Source organism: Sminthopsis crassicaudata, chromosome 4 (assembly GCF_048593235.1).
Source record: "Sminthopsis crassicaudata isolate SCR6 chromosome 4, ASM4859323v1, whole genome shotgun sequence".
NCBI classification, from domain to species: domain Eukaryota; kingdom Metazoa; phylum Chordata; class Mammalia; order Dasyuromorphia; family Dasyuridae; genus Sminthopsis; species Sminthopsis crassicaudata.
In genome coordinates this window covers 468,148,482-468,174,292 of record NC_133620.1, presented here as the reverse complement: position 1 = coordinate 468,174,292, position 25,811 = coordinate 468,148,482, and the positions used below count along the sequence as shown (strand labels likewise).

General features: G+C 36.7%; 1 protein-coding gene across 1 annotated transcript in view; it reads right to left on the bottom strand.

Annotated features, from left to right (window-relative positions):
• DGKG (diacylglycerol kinase gamma) overlaps positions 1 to 25,811 on the bottom strand; it is a 213,458-nt gene that overhangs the window by 112,250 nt on the left and 75,397 nt on the right. Inside the window, exons 18-26 of the mRNA XM_074264238.1 lie at positions 21,614 to 21,721; positions 19,940 to 20,029; positions 18,692 to 18,781; positions 17,025 to 17,117; positions 16,721 to 16,816; positions 9,495 to 9,587; positions 6,763 to 6,846; positions 3,135 to 3,221; positions 2,044 to 2,157 (exon numbers count right to left, since the gene is read on the bottom strand). Of these exons, the coding sequence (XP_074120339.1) occupies positions 2,044 to 2,157; positions 3,135 to 3,221; positions 6,763 to 6,846; positions 9,495 to 9,587; positions 16,721 to 16,816; positions 17,025 to 17,117; positions 18,692 to 18,781; positions 19,940 to 20,029; positions 21,614 to 21,721 (855 nt within the window). The remainder of the gene's footprint in view (positions 1 to 2,043; positions 2,158 to 3,134; positions 3,222 to 6,762; positions 6,847 to 9,494; positions 9,588 to 16,720; positions 16,817 to 17,024; positions 17,118 to 18,691; positions 18,782 to 19,939; positions 20,030 to 21,613; positions 21,722 to 25,811) is intronic.

The following is a 25,811-nucleotide window of genomic DNA, read 5'->3' as shown; positions in this document are numbered from 1 at the left end:
TCTGAGCAGATTTAGTCTAGCAACAAACTGGTCCAAATGAAAGGGCAGCATATTAAAAATAAGATGATTTATACTTAAAAACAACTTATTTGATCCTAATTCTCATTCTACATCCCTTATCTCTTTCATGGTTAAACTTGGGAGAATGGCCTATACTCAGTGTGCCTATTTTTCCTCAGCCTCCTCAATTTTTTGGAGGCAATTGCCCAGGATCACACAGCTAATAAGTGTCTGAGGCTAGATTTGCCCTCAGGTCCTCTTGACTCTATTGTGCCATCAAAATGCCCTTCCTCTCACTCTTCTAAACTCTCTGCAGTGTGGCTTCCAACATCATCATTCAAATGGAAGTGCTTTCTCCAAAGTCACCAATGGTTTCTTAATTGTCAAATCTAATGGTTTTTTTCTCAATTCTGTCCTCTGAGGCACCTCTGCACTCTGAATGTCAAAGGTGTTGAGGCTACTGACCACCTCCTTCTGGACACTTTCTCCTCCATGTCTTAGTGACTTTGCTCTCGCCTAGTTTCCCTCCTGTCTGCTCCTTCTCATTTCATTTGTTGTTTAGGTCACATCCACTAACCTTGGGTATTCTTCAGGCTCTGTTGTGTATCACCTTCTCTTTCCATTCTATACAGTTTTACTTGGTTATGTCATCAACTCCTGTGAGAGGATTTCCACATCCATGCATCCAGCCAGAATCTCTCTGCTGAACTCTAGTCTTGAATCACGACCTTTCTTGGACATCTCGAACTAGACATCTCCTCTCCTCTCCTCTCCTCTCTTCTCCTCTCTTCTTGTCTCCTCTCTCCTCTCTCTTTTTCTGTCTCTTCCTTTCCCCCTTTTATTTCTGTCTCTCTCTCCTTCCCCCCTCTCCCTTCCTTCTCTACTGTTTCCTCTTCTTCTTTTCTTTTCACCTGTTTGTCCATCTGTCTGTCTGTTTCTCTCTTTCTCTCTCACACACCCAACTCTTTCTATTTGCCTTTCAACCTTTCACTCAGTCTTTGCATAAAGACTTCAGGTAAGGGGGAAGGAGTCATTGCACTTTGGGAAAACACTGATTCTTCACAGGTTTTCTGGACATCAAAGCCTGGAGCTACTTTGTGACATTTCCACTGAGTGTTCCTATATCTGCCCTCTTGGGCCCATCAAAGTGAGTAAACAGCCTCCCTTCATATTTAGGGAGACCGCTACAAGGCCCCTTCTAATTTACTCTTCTCTCCTCTAAGCCCATTCTGCTCCTTCATGTGCTTCCAAGGAGTCTTGAGTTGTGTCAACTCACTTTCCCCCCTTCCCCCATTGTTCTCCTGTTAGTCAAAGTCCTTGCTTAAACATGGCATGCCAATAGAATCCAATATTCCCAGATGTGGTCTGGGGGGGGGGCAGACAGCAGATCTACCATCCCCCTCTTTCAAAATGCCATCCCCCTTTAAGGCAACCCAGACCTATATGAGGCAGAACAACAAAGTTTTATCTTGGGCAAGAATCTAATCCCAGATTCAAGTTCTGTAGGTAAAAATGGCTGTGTGATCCTGGTCAAATCATTTAACCTCTGCCCCAGTTTCTGAAATTATAAAATAGAAACAATAATAACACGACTTACAAGGGGGTTATGAGAATCAAATGATTTGTAAAGTAGCAGAGTGCTTAGCACATAGTAAGTATTTCATGTTTTTTCTTCTCACTTAACCCCACAGTACTCCAGGAAACAAACTCTCTAAGAATATAAGTTGCAGAATTGGTGCTGATTTTTATGGGTGGAGGGCATTTCCTCCCTGGGAGTCCCTCACACCAATAAGATCCCAGGTCTGCTACTCCCAAGAGCGTTTAAAGCTTTTCTGCTTGTCCTGCAACATTGCTGACTTCTATTGCTCTTGTGGCCCAGTGAGGGAAAATCTTCAGCCCTTTTGGGAAAACACAAGCAAGTTGGGAAGCCTAAGTACTAGGGATACTGCTCTCTCCTCGAGAGAGGGCCGAGCTTTGTGATGAGCTCCTGGGTGGGGTCGGGAGATAGCACTAAGTGGGTGAATGAACTGAAAACAGAATTACCTCATATTCATCTTCTTCTGTGGTAGATGTTTCTGTTTGTAGATCACTTAGGGAATACTCAGGCGTACTCAGAGAGAGTCTGGTGGACCCGCTCATAATACTGCTTTTCTTTCTCTTTGAGGAAAGAAAAGAAAAAGTCAATAACATTAGCAATGAAATCAAATAAAAAGGGATTCCCTTGGACATGTATTTACTTAGAAAATCACAAATGAACTTTACCTCTGTTCTATTGTATTGTTATTTATTTTGCTAAAAGTTTATATAGTTTACATATATATACATATTATATATAATTTATACTTATATATCTGTATTAGAAGTGAAGGCCCATGGGCTTGAGTTTGATACTACTCTTCCTTGACTACAAATCCTTAATTTAAATGAAAGAGCAGGGGAGGGAGAGGAGAAAGAGAGAGAAGAGAGACACAGAGAAACAGAGAGAGAGAGAGAGCGAGAGAGAGAGCGAGAGAGAGAGAGAGAGAGAGAGAGAGAGAGAGAGAGAGAGAGAGACAGAGACAGAGAGAGCGAGAGAGAGAGAGAGAGAGAGAGAGAGAGAGAGAGACAGAGAGACAGAGAGACAGAGAGAGAGAGAGACAGAGAGACAGAGAGGAAAGAGCTATCTATGATGTAATCAGGAAGAAAAGAAAAAGAAGAGGAGAAGAAGGAGGAGGAGGAGAAAGAGAGCAGAAGGATAAAGGAAGAAGAAGGGAGACCAATGCAGGATCAGAGACCTAGACCTAGAAAGAACCATAGAACTTAAATCTAGTGTAACATTTCATAAAGAGGAAGCCAGCCTAAGGTCCAGGGAGCCAGGGTAAGTTTTCTAAGGTCCCAAGGCTAATAAGTGACTAAGGTAAGATTTGAACAAGGTCTTCTGACCCCAGAAGTTCTTTCCACTTTACCATGTTGTAATTTAAAGGAGGTCTAAAGGGACTTATCTAGGAGCTCTTAAGGCTGTTATGCTTGTTGTTGCTTTAATTTGAAGACACTGACTATGGATCATTCGGGACAGATACTGATGAACAAGAAGGGGGAAATGTCTGGGAAACAAAATGTTACAGAACCAGAAGATATTGCAAAAACAACAGTACCCTTGATTTATGCAAATCCATGCTTATGGAACTGTCACGACCATGGGCATCAAGTTCATTGGCCTTTTCCCTCAAAGCGGCTTCTTTCTTTAAAAAGAGAATATAAAAAGACAATAACATTAGTAACAAACTCAAATAAACAGGGATTCATCTGGCCCCACATTTACTCAGAAAGCCACAAATAAACATCATGGAAGTTCTATTATATATTTAAATTTTTTTAAAAATTCCATTTATATTTTGATCTGTACTGGGAGTAAAGGCTAACAGGCTTGAGTTTGACACATTTTTTCCTAAACTATACACATTTCATTCAAATGAAAGAACAGAAGAGAGAAGGGGAGAGAGAGGCAGACAGACAGAGACAGAAATGGAGACAGAGACAAAGAGAGAAACACAAAGAGAGACATATGGACAGACAAAGTGAGAGAGAAACAAAGGGAGAGACAGACCAAAACAGAGAAACAGAAACAGAGAGATAGAGGCAAAGAGAGAGACACAGAGACAAAGAGAGAGAAATAGAGAAGAAGAGAAAGAAAGAGAAACAGAGGTAGAGACAGAGAAAAAGAAAGACAGTCTATGATGCAATCAAGAATTCTCCAAAGCAGGATCATAGACTGAAAAGCTGGAAGGGACTTAAGAACCCAATCTAGTTGGATTATAAGGGGGGGGGAGCAGATGGAGGTTCTGGGAGCTAAAGTAAACTTTCCAAGGTCGCACAGCTAGTAAGTGACTGCGATTCTGCTTTGCTCACAGAGCACAGTGCCTTTGCTGATAAGGGCATGTTATCTGAGTGATCCTGTGCCAGAGCTTCTCATGTCCCCTAATCAACTCCAAATTTCTTCTGAGAGACCTTGACAATGTCCTGACATTGCTGCTGCTGCTCTTTGTGAGCACTTGCCTTATAGGACTTCTCTGTAAAAAATAGTCTTTTAGGCAAGCATACATTTGGCCTTCAAATAACACACCAACATATTGGAGTTGAGCTTTCTGCAGCAGAGTTGGAACACTTGGCAGTTCTGCTCAGGAAAGGACATCAGTGTCCTGGTACCTTGTCCTGCCAGGTGATCTTCAAAATCTTCCTAAGACAATTCAAATGGAAGTGATTCAGTTTCCAGCATGGCGCTGATACGCTGTCCAAGTTTCACCATCATAGACCAATGAAAACAGCACAATGGCTCTGTAGTCCATCAGTTTGGTAGACAACCTAATACTTCTCTCTCAAAGCTTTCCAAACACTGAGCTATTTTTGGCAATGCAAGTGTCAAGCTCATTATCTGGGTGGACATCCCTGGCAAGTATATTACCAAGGTAAATGAACTTTCCACAACACTGAATATTTCTCCCTCTGCTGCTATCAATGGTTCTACATATGATTGTTTGCTGGTGGAGAATCTGTGTTAGGCCAAAATTAGCACAAGTAGCAGAAAATCTATCCATATTCTGGTGCATCTCAGCCTCAGAGAATGCATTGAGTGTGCAATCAAATTTGAACAAAAAGTTACATTCTCCTCTCCTTCCAGTGCTGACTTGTAGCCTTTCAAGTTAAATAATTTGCTGTCGGTGTAGTGGTTGATCTTGATACCATTTTTTTTTCATCCTTATTGAAGGTATCTGACAACATTGCTGAGAACATTATGTTAAAAAGCATAAGAACAAGCATGCAGCTTCATTGCGCTGATGCTTGGGAAAATGCAAAAGCATATCATAAATTTTTAAAATGACAATTATAAAACTTCTAATAAAATGTCAATATAACAACCTTAGTAGCGATTTACAATTAAATTCAGTGCATAACTTCTTAACAATTTTTAATTTTTCTGTTCACATCTACTTTCTTTGTCCTGTCATTTTTCCCCAATAATTTATTTTTTCACGTACACGTAAAGATAGTCTTCAATATTCATTCTTGTGTTCTACTTTATGTTCTAAATTTTTCTCACTCTCATCTCTCCCCTCCCCAAGAGAGCAAGTAATCTGATATAGCTTATTATGTGCAATTCTCCTAAACATATTTTCCTATTTGCCATATGTGCAAGAAAAATCAGATCAAAAGGGGAAAAAACCACCAGAAAGAAGAAAACAAACAATAAAAAGTGAAAATAGAATACTTTGATTCACATTCAATCTCTATAGTTTTCTCTCAGAATGTTCTTAGTATTTTCCATCCCAAGTCTATTGAAATTGCCTTGAATTACTACATTGTTGAGAAAGGCCAAGTTCATCACAGTTGATCATCACATAATACTGCTTGCTGATACTGTGTACAATGTTCTCCTGGTTCTGCTCCCTTCACTTAGTATCAGTTCAGGTAGGTCTTTCTAGGCTTTTCTGAAATCACAGGCAACTAAATTTTGCCATGATTTTCCACAAGTCCTCTTAAATGACAGTATTAAAGACATCTTCACTCCAAATATTCATATGGACTTCTCTGTAATTTGTGCTCAATCTGTGATAGTCTTCTGAGCTCATATTGGTTTGATCAGCCACAGTTGGACATGACACACTGTGTTGTCATTTTGTGATGTCATTTTGAACCTCTTTGAGAATGAAAGACAATAGCCAGTAGGTGACCAAGGTAACGTTTGAACCAGATCTTTTGGCCCCAGTAGTTCTTTCCACTACGCCATGTTGTAAATTAGAGATCTAAAGAAACTTATCCAGGGACTCTAAGGATGTTAAAGGGGACCTCAATTTAATTTGAAGACACTAACTATAAATTATTTGGAAGAGACATTGATGAATAAAAAGGGAAACATGCCTGGGAAACCAAATGTTACAAAAATATAGCCATAAACTTGGGAACCATCAGTTTTATGGACTTACACTCTCAATAACATGCTCAAGTTTTTTGAGATCAGAGATTCTGATTATTCTTATTCTTTTTATTTGTTTACCACGTTAGTATACTAAGCATAGTGCCTGATATAACTGGTGCTTAATAAATGCTTGTTCCTTTCCAATTTTTTTAAATCCCAGAATGCCCTAGGAAACAAATTCTCTATAGAATAGGTATTGGACTAAGGGCATTTCTTCCATCCTTCATAAGAAGGGAGCAGCATGACGTCCAGATAGCCAAGGTAAGTTTTTCCAAGGTCACACAGCTAAGAAGTGACCAAGATAAGACTTGAACCAGATCTTCTCCCCAGAAGTTCTTTCTATGGTACTATGTTGTGAATTAAGGAAGATCTAAAGGGATTTATTCAGGAAATCTTAAGGCCGTTATGCTTGTTAACACTCATACTGATAAAATCACATATCTGGTACCATCCTGAGAGCCTATAAGCTTTTCTGCATGCTCTGAAACACTGTTGACTTATGTCTGTCTCTGTCTCTCTCTGTCTTTCTGTGTGTCTTTATCTCCATGTCTTTCTGTCTGTCTGTCTCTCTCATCCAAGGTTACGTTTGCCTTCTGAGCTGTCAATGGAAGAGCAAAATCATCAACATTCTTGGGAAAACACAAGCAGACTTGGGAGACCTAAGCACTAGAGATGCTGCCATCTCCCAATGGGACCAGGTCAGGGATCTGAGGAATATCTTATCATTGAGTTCTGTGAATAAATTCTTGGATCAGGATTTGGAAATTCTACAAAATTAAAAACAGAAGATTTTGTAAAAACTATGATACCTCTAATTCCAGTTTTATGGCATCTGCAAGTCCAGGAACATTCGCTAGCAAAGTGAACAATTCATTATCATAGTCTTCCTTTTCCTTTGAAGAAAGAAAATAAAAAGTCAATAATATTAGTAACATACTCAAACAAAAAGAGATTCCTTTGGCAATGCATTTATTCAGAAACCCACAAATGAACATTATCGATATTCTGCTATGTTTTAAAGATGATAAAAATTTCTCATATTTTAATCTGTACTGGCAGTGCAGGAATATAGGTTTGAGTTTGATTCAAACTCTTAGACTTTTCCTAGACTACAAATATTTAATTCAGATGAAAGGAAAAGAAGGAGGGAGGGAGGGAGGGAGGGAGGGAGAGAGAGAAAGAGAGAGAGAGAGAGAGAGAGAGAGAGAGAGAGAGAGAGAGAGAGAGAGAGAGAGAGAGAGAGAGAAGAGGAGGGGAGGGGAGGGGAGGGGAGGGGAGGGGAGGGGAGGGGAGGGGAGGGGAGGGGAGGGGAGGGGAGGGGAGAGAGCCTAAGATGTAATGAGGAACTCAGGAACTTTCCAATTCATGATCACAAACTTAGAGCTGGAAAGAACTTTAGAACTTTGTCTAGTCTAACATCCTTCCTTCCTTCCTTCCTTCCTTCCTTCCTTCCTTCCTTCCTTCCTTCCTTCCTTCCTTCCTTCCTTCCTTCCTTCCTTCCTTCCTTCCTTCCTTCCTTCCTTCCTTTCTTTCTCTTTCTTTCTTTCTCTCTCTCTCTTTCTTCTTCTTCTTCTTCTTTTAAAAATAATAGCCTTTTATTTTCAAAAAATATTCAAAGATAGTTTTCAGATTTTTTTCTCCTGCTCCTAGATGGCAAGTGATCCAATATATGTTAAACATGTGCAATTCTTCTATACATATTTCCACAATTATTGTGAGGCACAAGAAAAATCAGATCAAAAAGGGGAAAAATTAAGAAAGAAAACAAAATACAAGCAAACAACATCAAAAAAGTGAAAATATGATGTTGTGATCCACACTCAGTCCCTACAGTTTTCTCTCTGGGTGCATATGGCTCTCTTCAGACGATTCTATTCTCTCTCTCTCTCTCTCTCTCTCTCTCTCTCTCTCTCTCTCTCTCTCTCTCTCTGTGTGTGTGTGTGTATCCCAGGTACTAAGTACGGTGCCTGACACAGCAGTTATTTAATAAATGCTTGTTCTAAATTTCATATGAAGAAATTAAAGCCATTTTGAGTCATATAAAATGCTCTAAACCATTATTGATTATAGCAATATAAAGTAAGACTACTTTGAGGTACCATTTCACACATCTCAGATTGGAAGATGACAGGATGATAAATGTCGGGACATGGGAAAACAGGAACACTAATGCATTATTGATAGAGTTGTAAAACTAACCATTCTGGACAGCAATTTGGAAATATGCTCTAAGAGCTATCAAAGTGTACATGCCCTTTGATTCAGCAGTCTATGTAACAAAGAGATCATAAAAGAGGGGAAAACACTCATATGTGCAAAAATATTTGTAGCAGCCCTTTTTGTAGTGACAAGGAACTAGAAATTGAATAGATGCCCACTTGGTGAGAAATGGCTGAATAAGTTATGCTATATGAATGTAAGGCAATATTATTGCTCTATAAGAAATGATGAGCAGAGTGATTTCAGAAAAGCTGGGAAAGACTTAGATAAATGATCTGAGAGAAGTGAGAATACTGTCCACAGTAACAACAAGACTATGGGATGATTAACTGTGATAGATTTGGCTCTTCTCAACAATGTGGTGATACAAGGCATTTCCAATAGATTTGGGATGGAAAATGCCACCCACATCTAGAGAGAACTATGGAGACTGAATGTGGATCAAAGCATAGTATTTTTACCTTTTTTTGTTTACTTTTTTCTTTCTCATGTGTTTTTTTTTTTTTTTTTTCTTTTGGTCTGATTTTTCTTGTATCTTGGGGAGGAGGAAGGTAAGGGAGGGAGGGAGACATAAAAGTCTTACAAAAATAAATGTTGAAAACTATCTTTGGGATAGCTAGTTGGCGCAATAGATAGAGTACCAGCCCTAAAGTTAGGAGGATCTGAATTCAAATCTGACCTCAGACACTTAACACTTTCTAGTTGTGTGATCCTGAGTAAGTCACTTAACCCCAATTGCCTCAGGAAAAAAAAAAAAAAATATATATATATATAAAATTTTTAAAAAAACTATCTTTACACATTTTGGGAAAAGTAAAATACTGTTGAAAAAAATAAATGAAATATTTTGTGCCCGGGCATGGGCACCATTCATTAATGGTAATAAATTAATGAACTAAATGCGTATTCCTTTTTAATTCCACATTACTTTAGAGTGCCCCAGGAAACTAACTTTTTGAGAATAACAGCAGCAGAATAGGTATAGATTTTGGAGGGTGGAGGGCATTTCCTTATTGGGAGTTCCTGCCATTAATAGGATCATAGTCTTTTACCATTCTGAGCGCCTATTAGCTTTTCTGCTTGCCCTGAATAATGCTGACTCATGTTTCCCTCTCTGCAGCCCAGGATTTTATATATTTTCTGAGCTATCAATGGGAAGGCTAAATTATCAGCATTCTTGGGAAAACACAAGTACTTTGGAAGGCCTAAGCACTATAAATTCTGCCATCTCCCAGTGGAACCAGATCAAGGATTTTAGGGTTTGGAAAAAAACAACTGGTGAATGAATTAAAAACAGAAGATTTTGCAAAAACAATAATACCTGTAATTTCTGTATGTCCATTTTTATGACTTTCACAAGGCTAGGAACATCCACAAATAAGTTGATCAATTCATTATCAAAGGCTTTCTTCTCCTTTGAAAAAAGAAAACAAAAAGTCAATAACATTAGCAACAAACCTGAAGAAGAAGGGATTTCTTTGGTTACATGTTTGCTTAGAAAACCACAAATAAACCTAGTTGTTCTACTATGTTTCACATTTTTTTTTTGGTTTTTAAAAAAATTAGTATTTTATTTTCCCCAGTTGCATATAAAACAATTTCTAACATTTATTTTTAAACTTTCAGTTCCATATTCTTTTTTTTCCTCCTACTTTGCCCTTTCCTCCATTGAGAATTCAAGCAATTAATATAGTTTGTGTAGTCATGCAAAACATTTTCATAATAGTCATAGTGTGAAAGAATAACACAGACCAAAAAAAACCCTTCAAAAATAAAGTTTATTCTTCAATCTGCATTCAGACACCATCAATTCTTTGTATGTGTGAGAGGATAGTAGTTTTCATCATTAAGTCCTTCAGAGTTGTCTTGGATTATTATATTGCCAACAATGGTTGTGTCATTCATAGCTGATCACCTTATAATACTTCTGTTTCTTTTTATACATTTCACTTTACATCGGCCATAAAAATCCTTCCAGGTTTTTCTGAGAGCATCCTGTTCATCATTTCTTATGGCACAATACCATTCCATCATAATTACATACAACATTTTATTCAGTCATCCTCCAATTGATGGACATCTCCTAAGTTTCCACTTCTTTGCTCCCAAAAAAGAGCTTCTATAAATATATATTTTTTGGTACAATAGGTCCTCTTCTTTTTTTTTTTTTTTAAATCTCTTTTGGGATACAGACCTAGTAGTGGTATATGTGGTTTTATAGCCCTTTTGGATATAGTTCCAAATTGCTCTGCAGAATAGTTATCAGTTCAAAACTCTATCAACAATGCATTAATGTCTCTTTTCCCCACACCCCCTAGCATTTGTCATTTTTCTTTTAGTTCTATTAGCCACTCTAATAGATAGGTGGTGACACTTCAGAATTGTTTTGTTTTTTCTAATCAATAGTAAGTTAGATCATTTTTTCATATGTCTATAGATAGCTATGATTACTTCAACTGAAAACTGTTCTTTTTCTTTTCTTTTTTTCCCCCCAAATTTATTTTATTTAAAGAAATAGAATAAGAAAAAAGAAAAACAGAAAAGGAATACAAAACAAAATAGGACATTGTCATGTGTCCAGAAGAACATCAGGGAGATTTCAAAATATGTAACAACAAATGTCGGTTCAATAAAGTATATATCTATTAGTAGAAGAAATTATATTCATGAGTGTCCATCTTTTCTTTACTTCCTTGTAAATTGTTCTTTGGTTTTCTGCTACATACTTTATTCTTTTTCCCCCTTTCATCCCATCCCACCCCCAAGCAGGCTATAGTTAAGAAAGGATATATTTATACATAGATATGTGCATATATACATACTCATACATACACATATACAACCTCACACACATATAACACACAGACATATCTTTACTATCCCTGCTGACCAAACTTTGCTTTAATCCTACTCCTTCACTTGCCTTGCTATTAATCTCTCCCCATCCTATATCCCTCCCTTGTCTTCATCCCTCACCCTTTGCTTCCCTGTCTGCCAATCCCTTCCCCCTTATTTCTTTATAAAATTTGGAGGGTGCTGAACCCTTCATATTATATATGTAGTGTGGTAGATTAAACCCATTCCTGATGTGAGTAGGTTTTCAGAACAATGAGCCCTCCCCCCCTCCCTGCCAATGTCTTTATGTCTCTTCTTCCTTTGTGTCTCATTTATATAGCATGATTACTATTTTTACCTTAACTCTGCCCCAATTTTTTTGAGCTGCCCTATTTCTGATGTCAATCTTAAACATATGCTATACATTTCCCATGTAAAAAAAAAAATTAAATAATTTATCCCTGTTGGGGCAGCTAGGGGGAGCAGTGGATAGAGCACCAGCCCTGAATTCAGGAGGACCCGAGTTCAAATCTAGTTTCAGACACTTAATACTTCCTAGCTGTGTGACCCTGGGCAAGTCACTTAACCCCAGCCTCAAAAAATAATAATAATAATAATAATAATAATAATTTATCCATGTTGAGTTCCTTGAAATTGCTTTTTGCTATTGGTTCTTATATGTTAAATTTTCTATTAATTTCAGGTTGGTTGATAGAAAGTTCTGAAAATCTGCAAGTTCATCTAATGTCCATTTTTCTTGTTCAATATTATAGTTTTGCTGGATATGATATTTTTGGCCACAGGCCTAGTTCTTTTGATTGTTGATAGAGATGATTTCAGGACTTGTGGTTGCTGATAAAATCCTGTACAATTTTGTAGCTCTAGCATTGGTTTTTTTAGAATTAGAATTTTTTTTCTTGTTTCTTGCAAAATATTCTTTTTGATCTGGAGTTTTAAAAGTTTGGCAATAATGTTCCTATGTGTTTTCCATGAAGGATGATCTTGTTGAAGTGGTGAACAGTGGATTTTTCCTATTTCTACTTTCCCCTATCACTCCATGACAATTTTCTTGGATTATTTCTTGCATTATTGTCAAGGTCCTTTTTTTTTGGTCACAACTTTCAGGAAGTCTAATTATTCTTATATTTTCTCTTCTTGATCTGTTCTCCAGATCTGTTGTTTTTCTTATAAGATGTTTCACATACTGTTCTATTTTTTCATTCTTTATAATTTCTTTTGTTATTTCTTGGTCTCTCCTACCTTCATTGGCTTCCTTTTACTCAATTCTAATTTTCAAAGACTTATTTTTGTCTTTAAGACTCTGTATCTCCTTTTCTAGTTGGTTAACTTTTTTTGTGATCTTGTTTTTCTTGAATGGTTTTTATTTTTATTTCTTTTTAGTTTTTTTCCTCAATATCTCTCATTTGACTTCTAAATTCTTTTTTGAGTTCTTCAATAAATTATCTCTGGGTAGGGAGCCATTTTACATTACTCTTTGGGATGAAAACTTTTATTTTTTTACTTCATTCTCCTCCTCTGAAGATGAAACTTGGTCTTTCCTGTTCCCATAGTATGTTTCTTCTTTGCTGGCTCATTTTGTTTTTTTAATAAGAATATTAATATAAGCACCTCTAATCCTGGGGTGGAGGGGATGGTGTCTCTGGTTTCATTTACTTCAATTCTCTCCTTTGATCAGGAACCCCAAACCAAGGGATCTCCCCCTCCATCAAGTGCCCATAATCAATGGCATCCCTGCCCCACTTCCTCGGCACTCATGGGTATGCTGGTTCCTTCTTGCCCGGCCAAATTCAGTCTTCCTAGACTCAAGACTCATATTCCAAAGCAGTCCTGTAGATGAAAGTTTCTGTGGTTCCTTATGAGGCTCCAACCACACTCAGCTCTCTCCAGACTCCCCCCTTGGTATTTCTGTGGAGCTATCCCTGAGATGTTTGCACTTCACGGGGATTAATCCTGGCTTTGGGTCTTCTTCTCAGGTTGTATCAGGAAGACCCCTGTTCTACCTCAAGTCCTCTTGATTTTTCACCAGTCTATGTTTGCCATAAGGTGCAAATTTGTTATATTTGTGGCAGAAATTGGGAGACCTTGAAATTTACCAACCTACTCTGCCATCTTCCCAGAATCCTTGTGTTCTTACTTTTTGATCATTCATCAGCTGAGGAATGGCTCTTATTTTTATAAATTTGACCCATTTTTCTACATTTGAGAGATGAGGCCTTTATTAGAGAAATGCTTCAAAAATTTTTTTCACAATTATTTTTGCTAACTGCATTTCCCCCTTTTATCTTATTCTCTCTCCTTTTGCCATGCACTTCCTCAAAATGTTTTCTTCTGACTGCCCCCCCAAGTTGCCCTTCCTTCTATCACCCCCTATCCAATCTTCTTCCCATCCACTATCCTGTAGGATAAGATAGATTTCTATATTCAGTTGAGTGTGCATGTTATTTCTTCTTTGATCCATCAGTAAGGTTTGCTTACTCCCCTTTACTTTCCCCTTTCCCCTCCACTGTAAAAGTTTTTAATTGCTTCTTTTATGTTTGATAATGTACTTCATTCTATCTCTTCCTTTCTCTTTCTCCAAGTACATTCCTCTCTTACCTTTTAATTTAATTTTTTAGATATCACTACTTCACATTTAACTAACACCTGTACCCCCACTTCTGTATGTATATATGTTAATAATCTTTTTAATTTCCCTGATAATGATAACATTTTTGTGAGTTACAAGTATCTTCTTCCCATGTAGGAATGCAAAAAGGCCACCCTCATTAAGTTCTTTCTGATTTCCCTTTCCTGTTTACCTTTATTTATTTTTCTAGAGTCTTATATTTGAAAGTTAAGTTTTCTATTCAGCTCTGGTCTTTTCATTAAGAATGCTTGAAAATCCTTTATTTCATTGAATATCTATTTATTCCCCTGAAAGATTATACTCATTTTTTTTCTGGGTAGGTCATTCTTGGTTGTAAGTCTAGCTCCTTTGCCCTCTGGAATATCAGATTCCAAATCTTCTGATCCTTTATTGTAGAAGTTGTTAAATCTTGTGTTATTATGATTGAGGCTCCCTGATCCATGAATTGTTTCTTTCTGGCTGTTTGCAATATTATCTTTTTGACTGGGAGTTCTGGAATTAAGCTATAACATTGTTGGGAGTTTTCATTTTGGGATCTCTTTCAGGAGATCATTGGCAGATTCTTTTAATTTTTATTTTACCTTCGGGTTCTAAGATATCAGGGCAGTTTTCCTCGACAATTTCTTGAAAAATTACTTTTTTTTTTTTTAAATCATGGCTTTCAGGTAATCTTATAGTTTTTTTTAAATAATAGTTTTTATCTACCAGATATGGGTAACTTTACAACATTGACAATTGCCAAACCTTTTGTTCTAATTTTTCCCCTCCTTCCCCCCCTTCCCCCCAGATGGCAGGTTGACCAATACATGTTAAATATGTTATAGTATAAATTAAATAAAATATATGTATACATGTCCAAACTGTTGTTTTGCTGTACAAAAAGAATCAGACTTTGAAATGGTGTACAATTAGCCTGTGACGGAAATCCAAAATGCAGGCGGACAAAAATAGAGGGATTGGGAATTCTATTTAGTGGTTCATAGTCATCTCCCAGAGTTCTTTCGCTGGGTGTAGCTGGTTCAGTTCATTACTGCTCTTTTGGAACTGTTGAAAATGGCCACGTCCATCAGAAATAATCATCATATAGTATTGTTGTTGAAGTATAAAATGATCTCCTGGTCCTACTCATTTCACTCAGAATTAGTTCCTGTCAGTCTCTCCAGGCCTTTCTGAAATCATCCTGTTGGTCATTTCTTACAGAACAATAATATTCCATAATATTCATATATCACAATTTATTCAGCCTTCTCCAATTGATGGGCATCCACTTAGTTTCCAGTTTCTGGCCAATACAAAGAGGGCTGCCACAAACATTCTTGCACATACAGGTCCCTTACCCTTCTTTAAAATCTCTTTGGGATATAAGCCCAGTAGTAACACTGCTGGATCAAAGGGTATGCACAGTTTGATAAGTTTTTGAGCATAGTTCCAAATTGCTCTCCAGAATGGCTGAATGTATTCACAATGCCACCAACAATGTATCAGTGTCTCTGTTTTAGTCTTATAGTTTTAAAATCATGTCTCCTGAATCTATTTTCCAGTTCAGTTGTTTTTTCAATGAGATATTTCACATGGTAATCTTTTTTGAAAAATTCTTTTGATTTCATTTTATTGTTTCTTTGTTTTTCATAGTCATTAGCTTCTATTTTCTTAATTCTAATTTTTAAGGAATTATTTTCTTCAGTGAACTTTTGAACCTCCTTTTCCATTTGTCCAATTCTACTTTTAAAGGAGTTGTTTTCTTCATTGAATTTTTTTAAGCATTTATTTTTTTATTTAATTTTTACAAAAATTTTATGTATAGGTAATTTTCCAGCATTGACAATTGCAAAACCTTTTGTTTCAACTTTCCCCCTCCTTCCCCCCACCTCTTCCCCTAGATGGCAGGTTGACCAATACATGTTAAATCTTAACCAATACATGTTAAATCTTCAGTGATTTTTTCCCTCATTTTCCCCCATCTATGATTTTTAAGGGATTCTTTCTCCTCATTGGCTTTTTTCTTTTACCATATAGGCTAGACAGTTTTTTTTAAAGGTATTGTTGTCTTCTTCTTGTTCTTCTTGTTCTTGTTCTTGTTCTTGTTCTTGTTCTTGTTCTTGTTCTTGTTCTTGTTCTTGTTCTTGTTCTTCTTGTTCTTGTTCTTCTTGTTCTTGTTCTTCTTCTTTTGGTATATCCTTAATTAAGCTGTTGATTCATTTTTCATGATTTTTTTGCATTGCTCTCATTTCTCTTTATAATTTTTTCTTTTTTTTCTCTTGATTTTCAAAATCTTTTTTGAGCTCTTCCATGGTCTGAGACTTTCATTTTTTTTTGGAGACTTTGGATGTAGGAGCTTTGACTTTATTATCTTCTGTGTTCTTTGACTTTCCTTGTCACCATAGTAATTTTATATAGTTAGAATCTTTGTTTGTTTGCTTGCTTGCTTATTTCCCCAGACTTAGAGACTTTTTAAACTTTTTATTAAAGTAGGGCTCTGTTTCCAGGGTCCCAAACTTTAGGGGTTTTGTGTGGCTGTTTTCAGAGAAACTTTTAGTGACTTGTAAGGTTTTAGTTCTTCCAAGGTGGTATGATTTCCTGGTCTGTGCTCTGGTCTGTGAGTGACCACAAGCACTCTGCTCTGCACTGTAACTGTGAGAGGGTTCCAGTTCAATTATGGCTGCAGACTCTGATGTGTTAGTACTCCAGTTCACCCTGGGATTGCCACCCAGGACTGTAACTGGGATCCACATATAAGCAAATACAGAGTCCTGTCTAAGACTAGCCAAGACCCTTGTAATGCTCCATATATGTATTTGTTCTAACCCCTTACCATCTGATTTTATTTTTAAATTTTCTTAAAATTTTCCAATTTATATTTTAATCTTTACTTGGGGTGGAGGTCTGTGGACTTGAGTTTGACACTTCTTTTCCTAGACTACAAATATTTAATTGAGATGGGAGAACAGGAGGGAGACAAAGGAGAGAGGGAGGGAATGAGAGACAGAGAAAGGAAGGGGGGAGAAACAGACAGACAAGACATCAGAATGCTACAAAACTAGAAGATTTTGCAAAAACAACAGTACCTTTAATTTTTGTATATCCATGCTTATAGAATCGCTATCTTCAAAATCACTATTGGGAAATTCCAGTTTTCTCAATTCACTTAAGAAGCTTTTCTCCTTTAAAAAGAGAAAATAAAAAAGTAAATAACATTAATAACAAACTAAATAAAGAGGGATTCCTCTGGCCACACATTTACTCAGAAATCCACAAATGAACTTTATAATTTTTTGACTATGGACCATTTGGGATAGACATTGATGAACAAAAAGGGGGAAATGCTGGGGAAATAAAATGCTACAAAAGATTTTGCAAAAACAACAATACCTTTGATGTTTGCATATCCATGCCTATGGAACTCTCACCCCCATGAACACCAGCAAATTTGTCAGTCAGTCCATTATCGGGGGCTTTAGAACTCTTTGAAAAGAGAATATAATATTAGTAACAAATTCAAATAAAGAGGGATTCCTCTGGCTATACATTTACTCAGAAAACCATAAATGAACATTATAGATTTTATACTGTATTTTAAAATTTTTGTTAAAAACTTCACATTTACTTTTTAATCTGCATTGGGAGCAAAGACAAATGGGCTTGAACTGGATGCATCTTTTCCTAGACTACCAATGCTTAAGATGAATTTGAAAGAACAGGACACACACACACACACATACACACACACACACGGAGGGGGGAGAGAGACAGAGACAGAGAGACACACAGAGAGAGAGCCTATGGTGTAATCAGGAACTTTCCAATGCAGAATCAGAGACCTACAGCTGGAAAGGACCTCAGAATCAGTCTAGTCTAATAATATCCCTCATTTCATAAAGAGGGAGCAGGTTGAGGTTCAGAGAGCCAGGATAAGTTTTCTAAAGTCACCAAGCTAGTAAGTGACCAAGGTAAGTTTTAAATTAGGTCTTCTAACCCTAGAAGTTCTTTCCACTTTACCATGTTGTGAATTAAAGGAGTTCTAAAGGGATTCTTAAGGCTGTCTCATTTTAATTTGTAGACTATGAATCCTATCAAAGAGACATTAATGAACAAAAAGAAGGAAATGCCTGGGAAGCAGGATGCTACCAAACCAGAAGATTTTGTAAAAACAACAGTACTCACTTCACAATTCTCAGATTTGCTAAGATGACAGGAAAAGATAATGATAAATGTTGGATGTAGGAGAATTGGGACACTAATACATTGTTGGTGGAATTGTGAACTGATCCAACAATTCTGGAGAACAATTTAAAACTATACCCAAAGGGTTAGCAAACTGTGCATACTCTTTGATCCAGCAGTGTCTCTATTGGGCCTGTATCCCAAAGAGATCATGAAAAAGGAAAAGGACCCACAGGTGCAAAAATGTTTGTAGCAGCCCTTTTTATTGTGGCAAGGAATTGGAAATTGAATAGATGCCCATTAGTTGGGGAATGGCTGAATAAGTGATAGTCTATGAATATTGTGGAATAATATTATTGTTCTGTAAGAAATGACCAGCAAGATGATTTCAGACAGGCCTGCAGAGACTTACATGAACTGATGCTGAGTGAAGTGTGTAGAACCAAGAGAACACTGCACACAGCAACAAGATTATGTGATGATCAACTGGGATGGACTTGGCTCTTTTCAACAAGGAAGTGATTCAGAGCTATTCCAATAGACTTGGGATGGAGAAAGTCATCTTTATCTGGAGAGAAGACTATGAGGATTGAATGTGATCACAACATAGTAATTTCTCCTTTGTTGTTGTTGTTGTTTGCATGCTTGTTTTTTTCTTTCTCATTTTTTTTTCTTTTTGATCTGATGTTTCTTGTGCAGCATGATAAATGTAGAAATGTTTTTAAAAACTGAACATGGTTCATTTATATTGGATTACTTGCTGTCTAGGGGAGGGAGTGGGGGAAAGGAAGGGAGAAAAATTTGGAACACAAGGTTTTGCAAGGGTAAATTTTGAAAACTATCTTTGCATGTATTTTGAAAAAAAACAATAGTACCTCTAATTTCAGCTCATCTGTGGTTTTGGAATTCTCATGGTTAGGAACATCACTGTTGACTTCAGTATCAAAGGATTTCATCTCCTTATCCTATAGGGATATAGGGAGAATCCAAAATGTTAATAATATTAACAACAAATTGAAATAAAGAGGGATTCCAGTGGTCAAGCATTTACTTTGAAATCTACAAATGAACATTATAGATGTTCTACTTTATTTTAAAAACTTTTGTTTAAAATGTCCCACATATATTATTTAGCACAAGGAGTAAAGGTAAATGGGCTTGAGTTTGAGACTCAAGAAGGGAGAGAGAGAGAGCAATAGAGAGAGAAAGAGAGAGAGAAAGAGAGAGAGAGAGAAAGAGAGAGAGAGAGACAGAGAGAGAGAGACAGAGACGGAGAGAGAGAGACAGAGACAGAGAGAGAGAGAGAGAGAGAGAGAGAGAGAGAGAGAGAGAGAGAGAGAGACAGAGAGAGAAAGAGAGAGAGAGAGACAGAGACAGAGAGAGACAGAGAGAGAGAGAGAGACAGAGACAGAGAGAGAGAGAGAAAGAAAGAGAGAGAGAGAGAGAGACAGAGAGAGAGAGAGAGAGAGAGAGAGAGAGAGAGAGAGAGAGAGAGGGAGAGAGGGAGAGACAGAGACAGAGACAGAGACAGAGAGAGACAGAGAGAGAGAGAGAGACAGAGAGAGAGACAGAGAGAGAGAGAGACAGAGAGAGAGAGAGAGAGAGAGAGAGAGAGAGAGAGAGAGAGAGAGAGAGAGAGAGAGAGGGAGAGAAGGGGAGAGAGAGAGAGAGAGAGAGAGAGAGAGAGAGAGAGAGAGAGAGAGAGAGAGAGAGAGAGAGAGAGCGCCTATGATATAATCAGGAATTCTCCAATGTAGGATCAGGGATGGGGAAAAGGATCTCTGAACTCAGTCCCTCATTTTATAAAGAGGAGCTGCCTGAAGTCCAGGGACAGCCTGAAGTCCAGGGAACTAAGCTAACTTTTCCAAGGTCACACAGCTAATAAGTGACCAGGAGAAGGTTTGAATCAGGTCTTCTGACCCTAGAAGTTCTTTCCATTTTGCCATGGTGTGAATTAAAGGAGATTTAAAAGGGCTTATCCAGAGGTTCTTAAGGCTGCTATGGTTGTTGTTTTAATTTGAAGACACTGACTATGGACCATTTGGGATAGAGATTGATGAACAAAAAGGGAGAAATGCTGGGAAAATAAAATGCTACAAAAGATTTTTCAAAAACAACAGTACCTCTGATTCCTGCAAATCCATGCTTATGGAATTGTCATGGCCATAATCAGTAAATCCATCACTCAATTCGTTATTGAGGGCTTCCGAACTCTTTGAAAAGAGAATAGAAAAAGACAATAACATTAACAAACTCAAACATAGAGCAATTCATCTAGCTACACATTTATTCACAAAACCACAAATTAACATCATAGTTTGGAAGAAATTAGTCTAGGAAAAATGTGTCAAATTCAAGCCCATTGGCCTTCACTCCCAGCAGAATTTAAAATATAAATGGGAACTCTGAATAAGATATCATATGCAAGATATTTAAGGAAGCAATTAAAATTTATAAAATTCCATCTCTCAATAGATAAATGGGAAAAATATATGGACAGGCAGTTTTCCAAGTGAAAATCCAAGTTATCAACAACAATGTGAATAAATGCTCTCTGTTGTCAATAAACAGAGAAATGCAGATTAAATTAACTTTGAACTTCTACCTCATGCCCATAGACAAAAATGACAAAGGAGGAAAATGACAAATGTTGGAAGTGCGCTGGGGAGACAGGCATACTAATAGGCTGTTGGTAGAGCTGAGAACTGGTTCAGCCAGTCTGGAGAGCAATGTGGAACCATTCCCAGAATGTTAAATTATCCATATTTTTTGATCCAGCTATATCACTTCTAGGCCTATTCCCTAAAGAGATCAAAGAAGAGATCCAAAAATATTTGGATGTAATAGCCAAAAATTGAAAATTAAGGCACTATTCTACCGAAGAATAGTTGAACACAGTTTGGTGTGTGAATACAATACTCTTTATATTTTGTTATAATGTTACATATGATATTTTATTACATAAAATATAAATTTTTATTATTATACCATAAGAAATGATGAAATGGATAGCTTTGGATGAAACTAAGAAGACTTCTATGAACTCATATAGAATGAAGTGATCAGAACTAGGAGAATCAGTTACAAAATAATAATGTTGGGGCAGCTAGATGATGCTATAGTGGATAGAGCACTGGCCCTGGATTCAAGAGAACCTAAGTTCAAAGCTGACCTCAGACAAGTAACATTTACTAGCTGTGTGATCCTGGGTAAGTCACTTAACCCCAATTGTCTCAAAAAAAAAAAAAAAAAAGAGAAAAAAATAACGTTATGGGAGAAAACAACTTTGAAAGACATTAAAATTGTGATCAATGCAATGATAAACCATATGCTCAGAAGACTGAAGATGAAACTCACCAATCATCTGTGAGTGATGATAAAATTAAAATACAGAGACAGACATACATTTTCAGAAATATCCACAGCCCAATAAAACACGTATCCATATGGATACGTGTTTTATTGGGCTGTGGATATTTATACTGAGGGTTATGTTTGCTCTCTTTTATCTCTCTGTCTCTGCCTCTTTGTCTCCCTCTTCCATCCCCCAATCAAGTTTTTCTCTCCTCCCTTCCCTCCCCCCCTCCTTTTCTCCTTCTCTGTTTCTCTCTGTCTCCCTCTCTCCTCCTTTCCTCTTCTGTTGTTCAGTGGGGGGAATGGGAAGGACAGATTATAACAGTACATACAAATAAATGTAGGGGATATGGAAACAAAAGATAACCATAAAAATTACTTTAAAAAAGAAAAAAAGATGTGCAACAAATTAAAAATAGAAGCTTCAGAGTAAGTTATTGTACCATTAGTTCATTTGTATCCTTGGTTGAAAAACTTTGTCTGTCTTCATTTATGTAATTGTCAAGGCTTGAATCAGTTGATTTAGTAGCAGTAATTTCTTCTTTCTTCTCCTTTGAGGAGAAACATAGATAAAAAGAACATAAATACCGAATACCATAAATATTAACATCAATACTCAGAACTATTTAAACAAAATGAAATCAGCAAGGAAAATGTCCAATGAATTAGTAAAGCACTTTTGCCAATGAAGAATCATCCACCGGAGACCAAAGGATGTCTGAAGTAGTTTATCCTGAGGCTTCTTTATACTTGGCACTTTCTATACTTAGCCTCATTTTAAATTGTTATTTAACATTTATTTATTAATTATTGATTGTATTTACTATATATTGTATTTAGTTATTATTATTGTATTAAATTAAATAATTAAAATTATTTAGTATAAATACATAAATTATATTTAATATATATGCATATATATGTGCGTATATATATTATGTGGGTGTATATAGGTAATGAGAGGAAAAACACTGAGGTACAAAAATGAATAACGAACCTTAGGATTAAAGACAAACATAGTCCTTGACAGTAAAGTATTTTGAAAACCATTGGTTTTAGTGGCTTTGGCCATGAACAGTAAATCAAAATGATATGACTTCCATCTTCTAATATGATTCATAAGGAAGATTGGTAGAAACAGAAAACAGGAATATGGGGGTAGAAGAGCAAATATTAAAACAAAATTAAAAAAGTAAAATGGAAGAATTCATTCATTTAAAAGCAAACACATTTAATTTCTTACTCTGGGCTTATATATCAAAAACAAGATTTCCATATATACACAATAGCATATGAAACCATGAGTCTCTATTTCATTCTACTTCCTTTTTTTTTGAAAGTACATAATAAATTCCACATATTAATTTCAAAACTGTCCTGTTTTGCTTTGCTTTCTTTTAAACTTCCTTCACTGGCCTCTTTGGTCCATTTAAAAATATTTTAACATTTCTAACTATTTCTAAGTCCCCTTTCTACCATGTCCTCCCACTAAAACAAAACAAAGCAACAAAAACAAAACTACCCACAAGAGAAAGGGAAAAAAAATAAATCATAGTGACAAAGAAGCATAACAGTGTTCCTACCCCAAAATGTACATCTTTTCTTGCATCCTGAATCCTGAGTATTTCTACAAGAAGGGGAACATGCTATATTGCAGGTCCTTTGGAAATATAGTTGGTCATTAATCTTTAAATTTTTTTCCTTTAATAAAGTTCTTCCTCCTTTAGCATATTCTACTCTGTGTCAGTTCATGTTACCCAGTACCTTCCAGAGTAATATCTTTCAGAATTTTTTTGTATTATAATAAAATTATTTTAAGTTCAAATAAAATAACCTGTTTAGTTATTCCCCCAAATTTGGGGTTACTTTTAGTTTCTAGTTCTTTGGTTTTCTCACTTCCTTTTTTTCCATTTTAATCCTACCTTGGGGATCAGGAATTTTGTTTTGCCTGAAATTATTCCTTATTCTCTCTTTAGATGTTCACTTCTCTTCCTTCTTGTTCTCCATGTTCACTTATTCCTCTGTTGAATTTGATGAATATTTGTGTCTATCTTTAATTCTTTGTTTCGGATAACAATGAGGCTCAACTGATGTCTTCTCCTCTGATTCCTTCTTTATTTTGTTCTCTATCTCAATTATGAGACACAGTAGAATACACTTTCTTTCTCCTTTCTTCATTAGTATACTCCTTTATCTTTCCCTTCCATTTCCCTCTCCAATCTCCCAGAACAAACTTCGTCCATTGCTAGTCTCCGACTTTCTTATTTAACTTTCTAATACCTTTTGACTATATTAAGTTTTGAAGGGACATCTATTTCTTCATGCCTTAAGGGGATACTTCATCACACAATCCATAGCTGTTTTGTTTACATTTTAAAATTTCTATTTAAGTCTGACATTTTCTTAGAAATCCTTGAAAGGACTGTATCTATTGGCATTTAGAATATTATATTCCAAGATCTCTTTTTGTTATGGTAGAAGTTCTCAGATTTGGGGTGTCCTAAGGTTTCCAGTAGTTGAATTCCTTTTATATAGTGGCTTAAATATTTTACTGATGCTTTTGAATGTTATCTATGACATTCTTGGTACTCTTTTATTAAGATTTCTTTCAAGAGATGGTAGATTTTTAAAATCTTCACATAATTATGTGGAAATTTAAGGTTTGCAAAAGTTAAATTAATTTGTCTAGCAAATGCTAAGTGTCTTAGGCTAGAATTGAATTCAGGCCTTCCTGACTCTAGGTCCCATTTTATATCCATTACAGCAACTAGTCCTAATAGAACTGAAAAGTTTATATATATGATTTCTTGAAATATAGTGAGTGCCCAGGATTTTTTAAAAATATGATTTTACTCTGTCCAATGATCTTTCCTTGGCCTGTTTCTCAAATTAATTTTGAAGACACTAGATTTCTTCAAATTTTTTATTTTCCTTTTAATCTTTGACTTTTGCCCTAATATTTCAATTTTCTCTGGCACTTATTTTCTTTTTACTCTATTTTAGCTTTCAGGTTTTCTAGTATTGAGGTAATATCATTTACTCCTCTAAGCTATTTATTCTCTCTCCAAATCTCTTCTTTGTGGATTTTAATTCCATGTAAAATTTTTCTTGCTTTATTTCTTCTATATATTCATATAGTTTGTGTGTGTGTGTGTGTGTGTGTGTGTGTGTGGTGAGAGAGAGAGAGAGAGAGAGAGAGAGAGAGAGAGAGAGAGAGAGAGAGAGAGAGAGAGAGAGAGAGAAGAGAGAGAGAGAGAAGAGAGAGAGAGAAAGAGAAGAGAAGAGAGAGAGAGAGAAGAGAGAGAGAGAGAGAAGAGAGAGAAAGAGAAGAGGAGAGAGAGAGAGAGAGAGAGAGAGAGAGAGAGAGAAGAGAGAGAGAAGAGAGAGAGAGAAGAGAGAGAGAGAAAGAGAAGAGAAGAGAGAGAGAGAGAAGAGAGAGAGAGAGAAGAGAGAGAGAGAAAGAGAAGAGAAGAGAGAGAGAAGAGAGAGAGAGAAGAGAGAGAGAGAAGAGAGAGAGAAAGAGAAGAGAAGAGAAGAGAAGAGAAGAGAGAGAGAGAGAGAAAGAGAAAGAGAGAGAGAGAGAGAGACAGAGAGAGAGAGAGAGAGAGAGAGAGAGAGAGAGAGAGAGAGAGAGAGAGAGAGAGAGAGAGAGAGAGAGACACACATTTCCCCTTTGAATCTCTTCTTGCAGTTGTTATAGTTATCCTTGGCATCTTGGGAGTAAGGGAGAAGGTAGTAATCTCTAGGTTTGTGAGGATTTTAAAAATTGGTTTGTGATTTTCTTTTACTCATACCTTTTTAGTTCCTTAAGTGGAATTCTGGGTTCTGCTAATTTTTCACCTGGGTACCCTGGACTTCTGCCTTCCAGGATTGGACCCTCCTGGATATTCAAAGTTTGGAGAATTAGATTTTTATGGTGGTCTGTGGAATCGCAGGACAAAGTATTAGGCCCCTTGGAGGCCCAGTGCTTTTAGGCTCTAGCAAGTCAGCAAAATACTATGGTATGGTAATCCATAATATTCTCTGGGACTTCTTAAGATCTTCACCTAAGGACCACCAGGGGACTTTCTTGAGAAGAGCCTCCATACTTAATGCAATCAGATATAAGGTACATGTGTCTCTAGCCCATGTTTAGTTATAGCAGGAACATGCTAGCTTGTTTGTTTCTTCACTGACCTTGTGGTTGTCCCTTTTCTTATTGCCTGTGGGCTTCTGGCTGAAATTTCCCTTTTTCTACTATTTCTTCACTGAAAGATTATCACTGTGATTTCCTGATCAATAATGGGTTTGGAGAATATTTCAGGGTTTTTGCTGGAATAGGGATGTGAGACTTGAGTACTTTGCGATATCCTTGTGATATAGACAATAAAATTTTCATATAATGTTATAATGAAAAAATTGAGGGGCAGCTAGGTGGCGCAGTGGATAAAGCACTAGCCCTGAAGTCAGGAGGACCTGAGTTCAAATCTGGTCTCAGACACTTAACACTTCCTGGCTGTGTGACCCTGGGCAAGTCACTTAACCCCAATTGCCTCAGCCAAAAAAACCCCCCCAAACCCCTGAGTATTAGAGACTGAATGGCTGGTACATGTCAGATCTCCTTCATATCTAGAGTTCTTCAGACAATATATGATACGATCA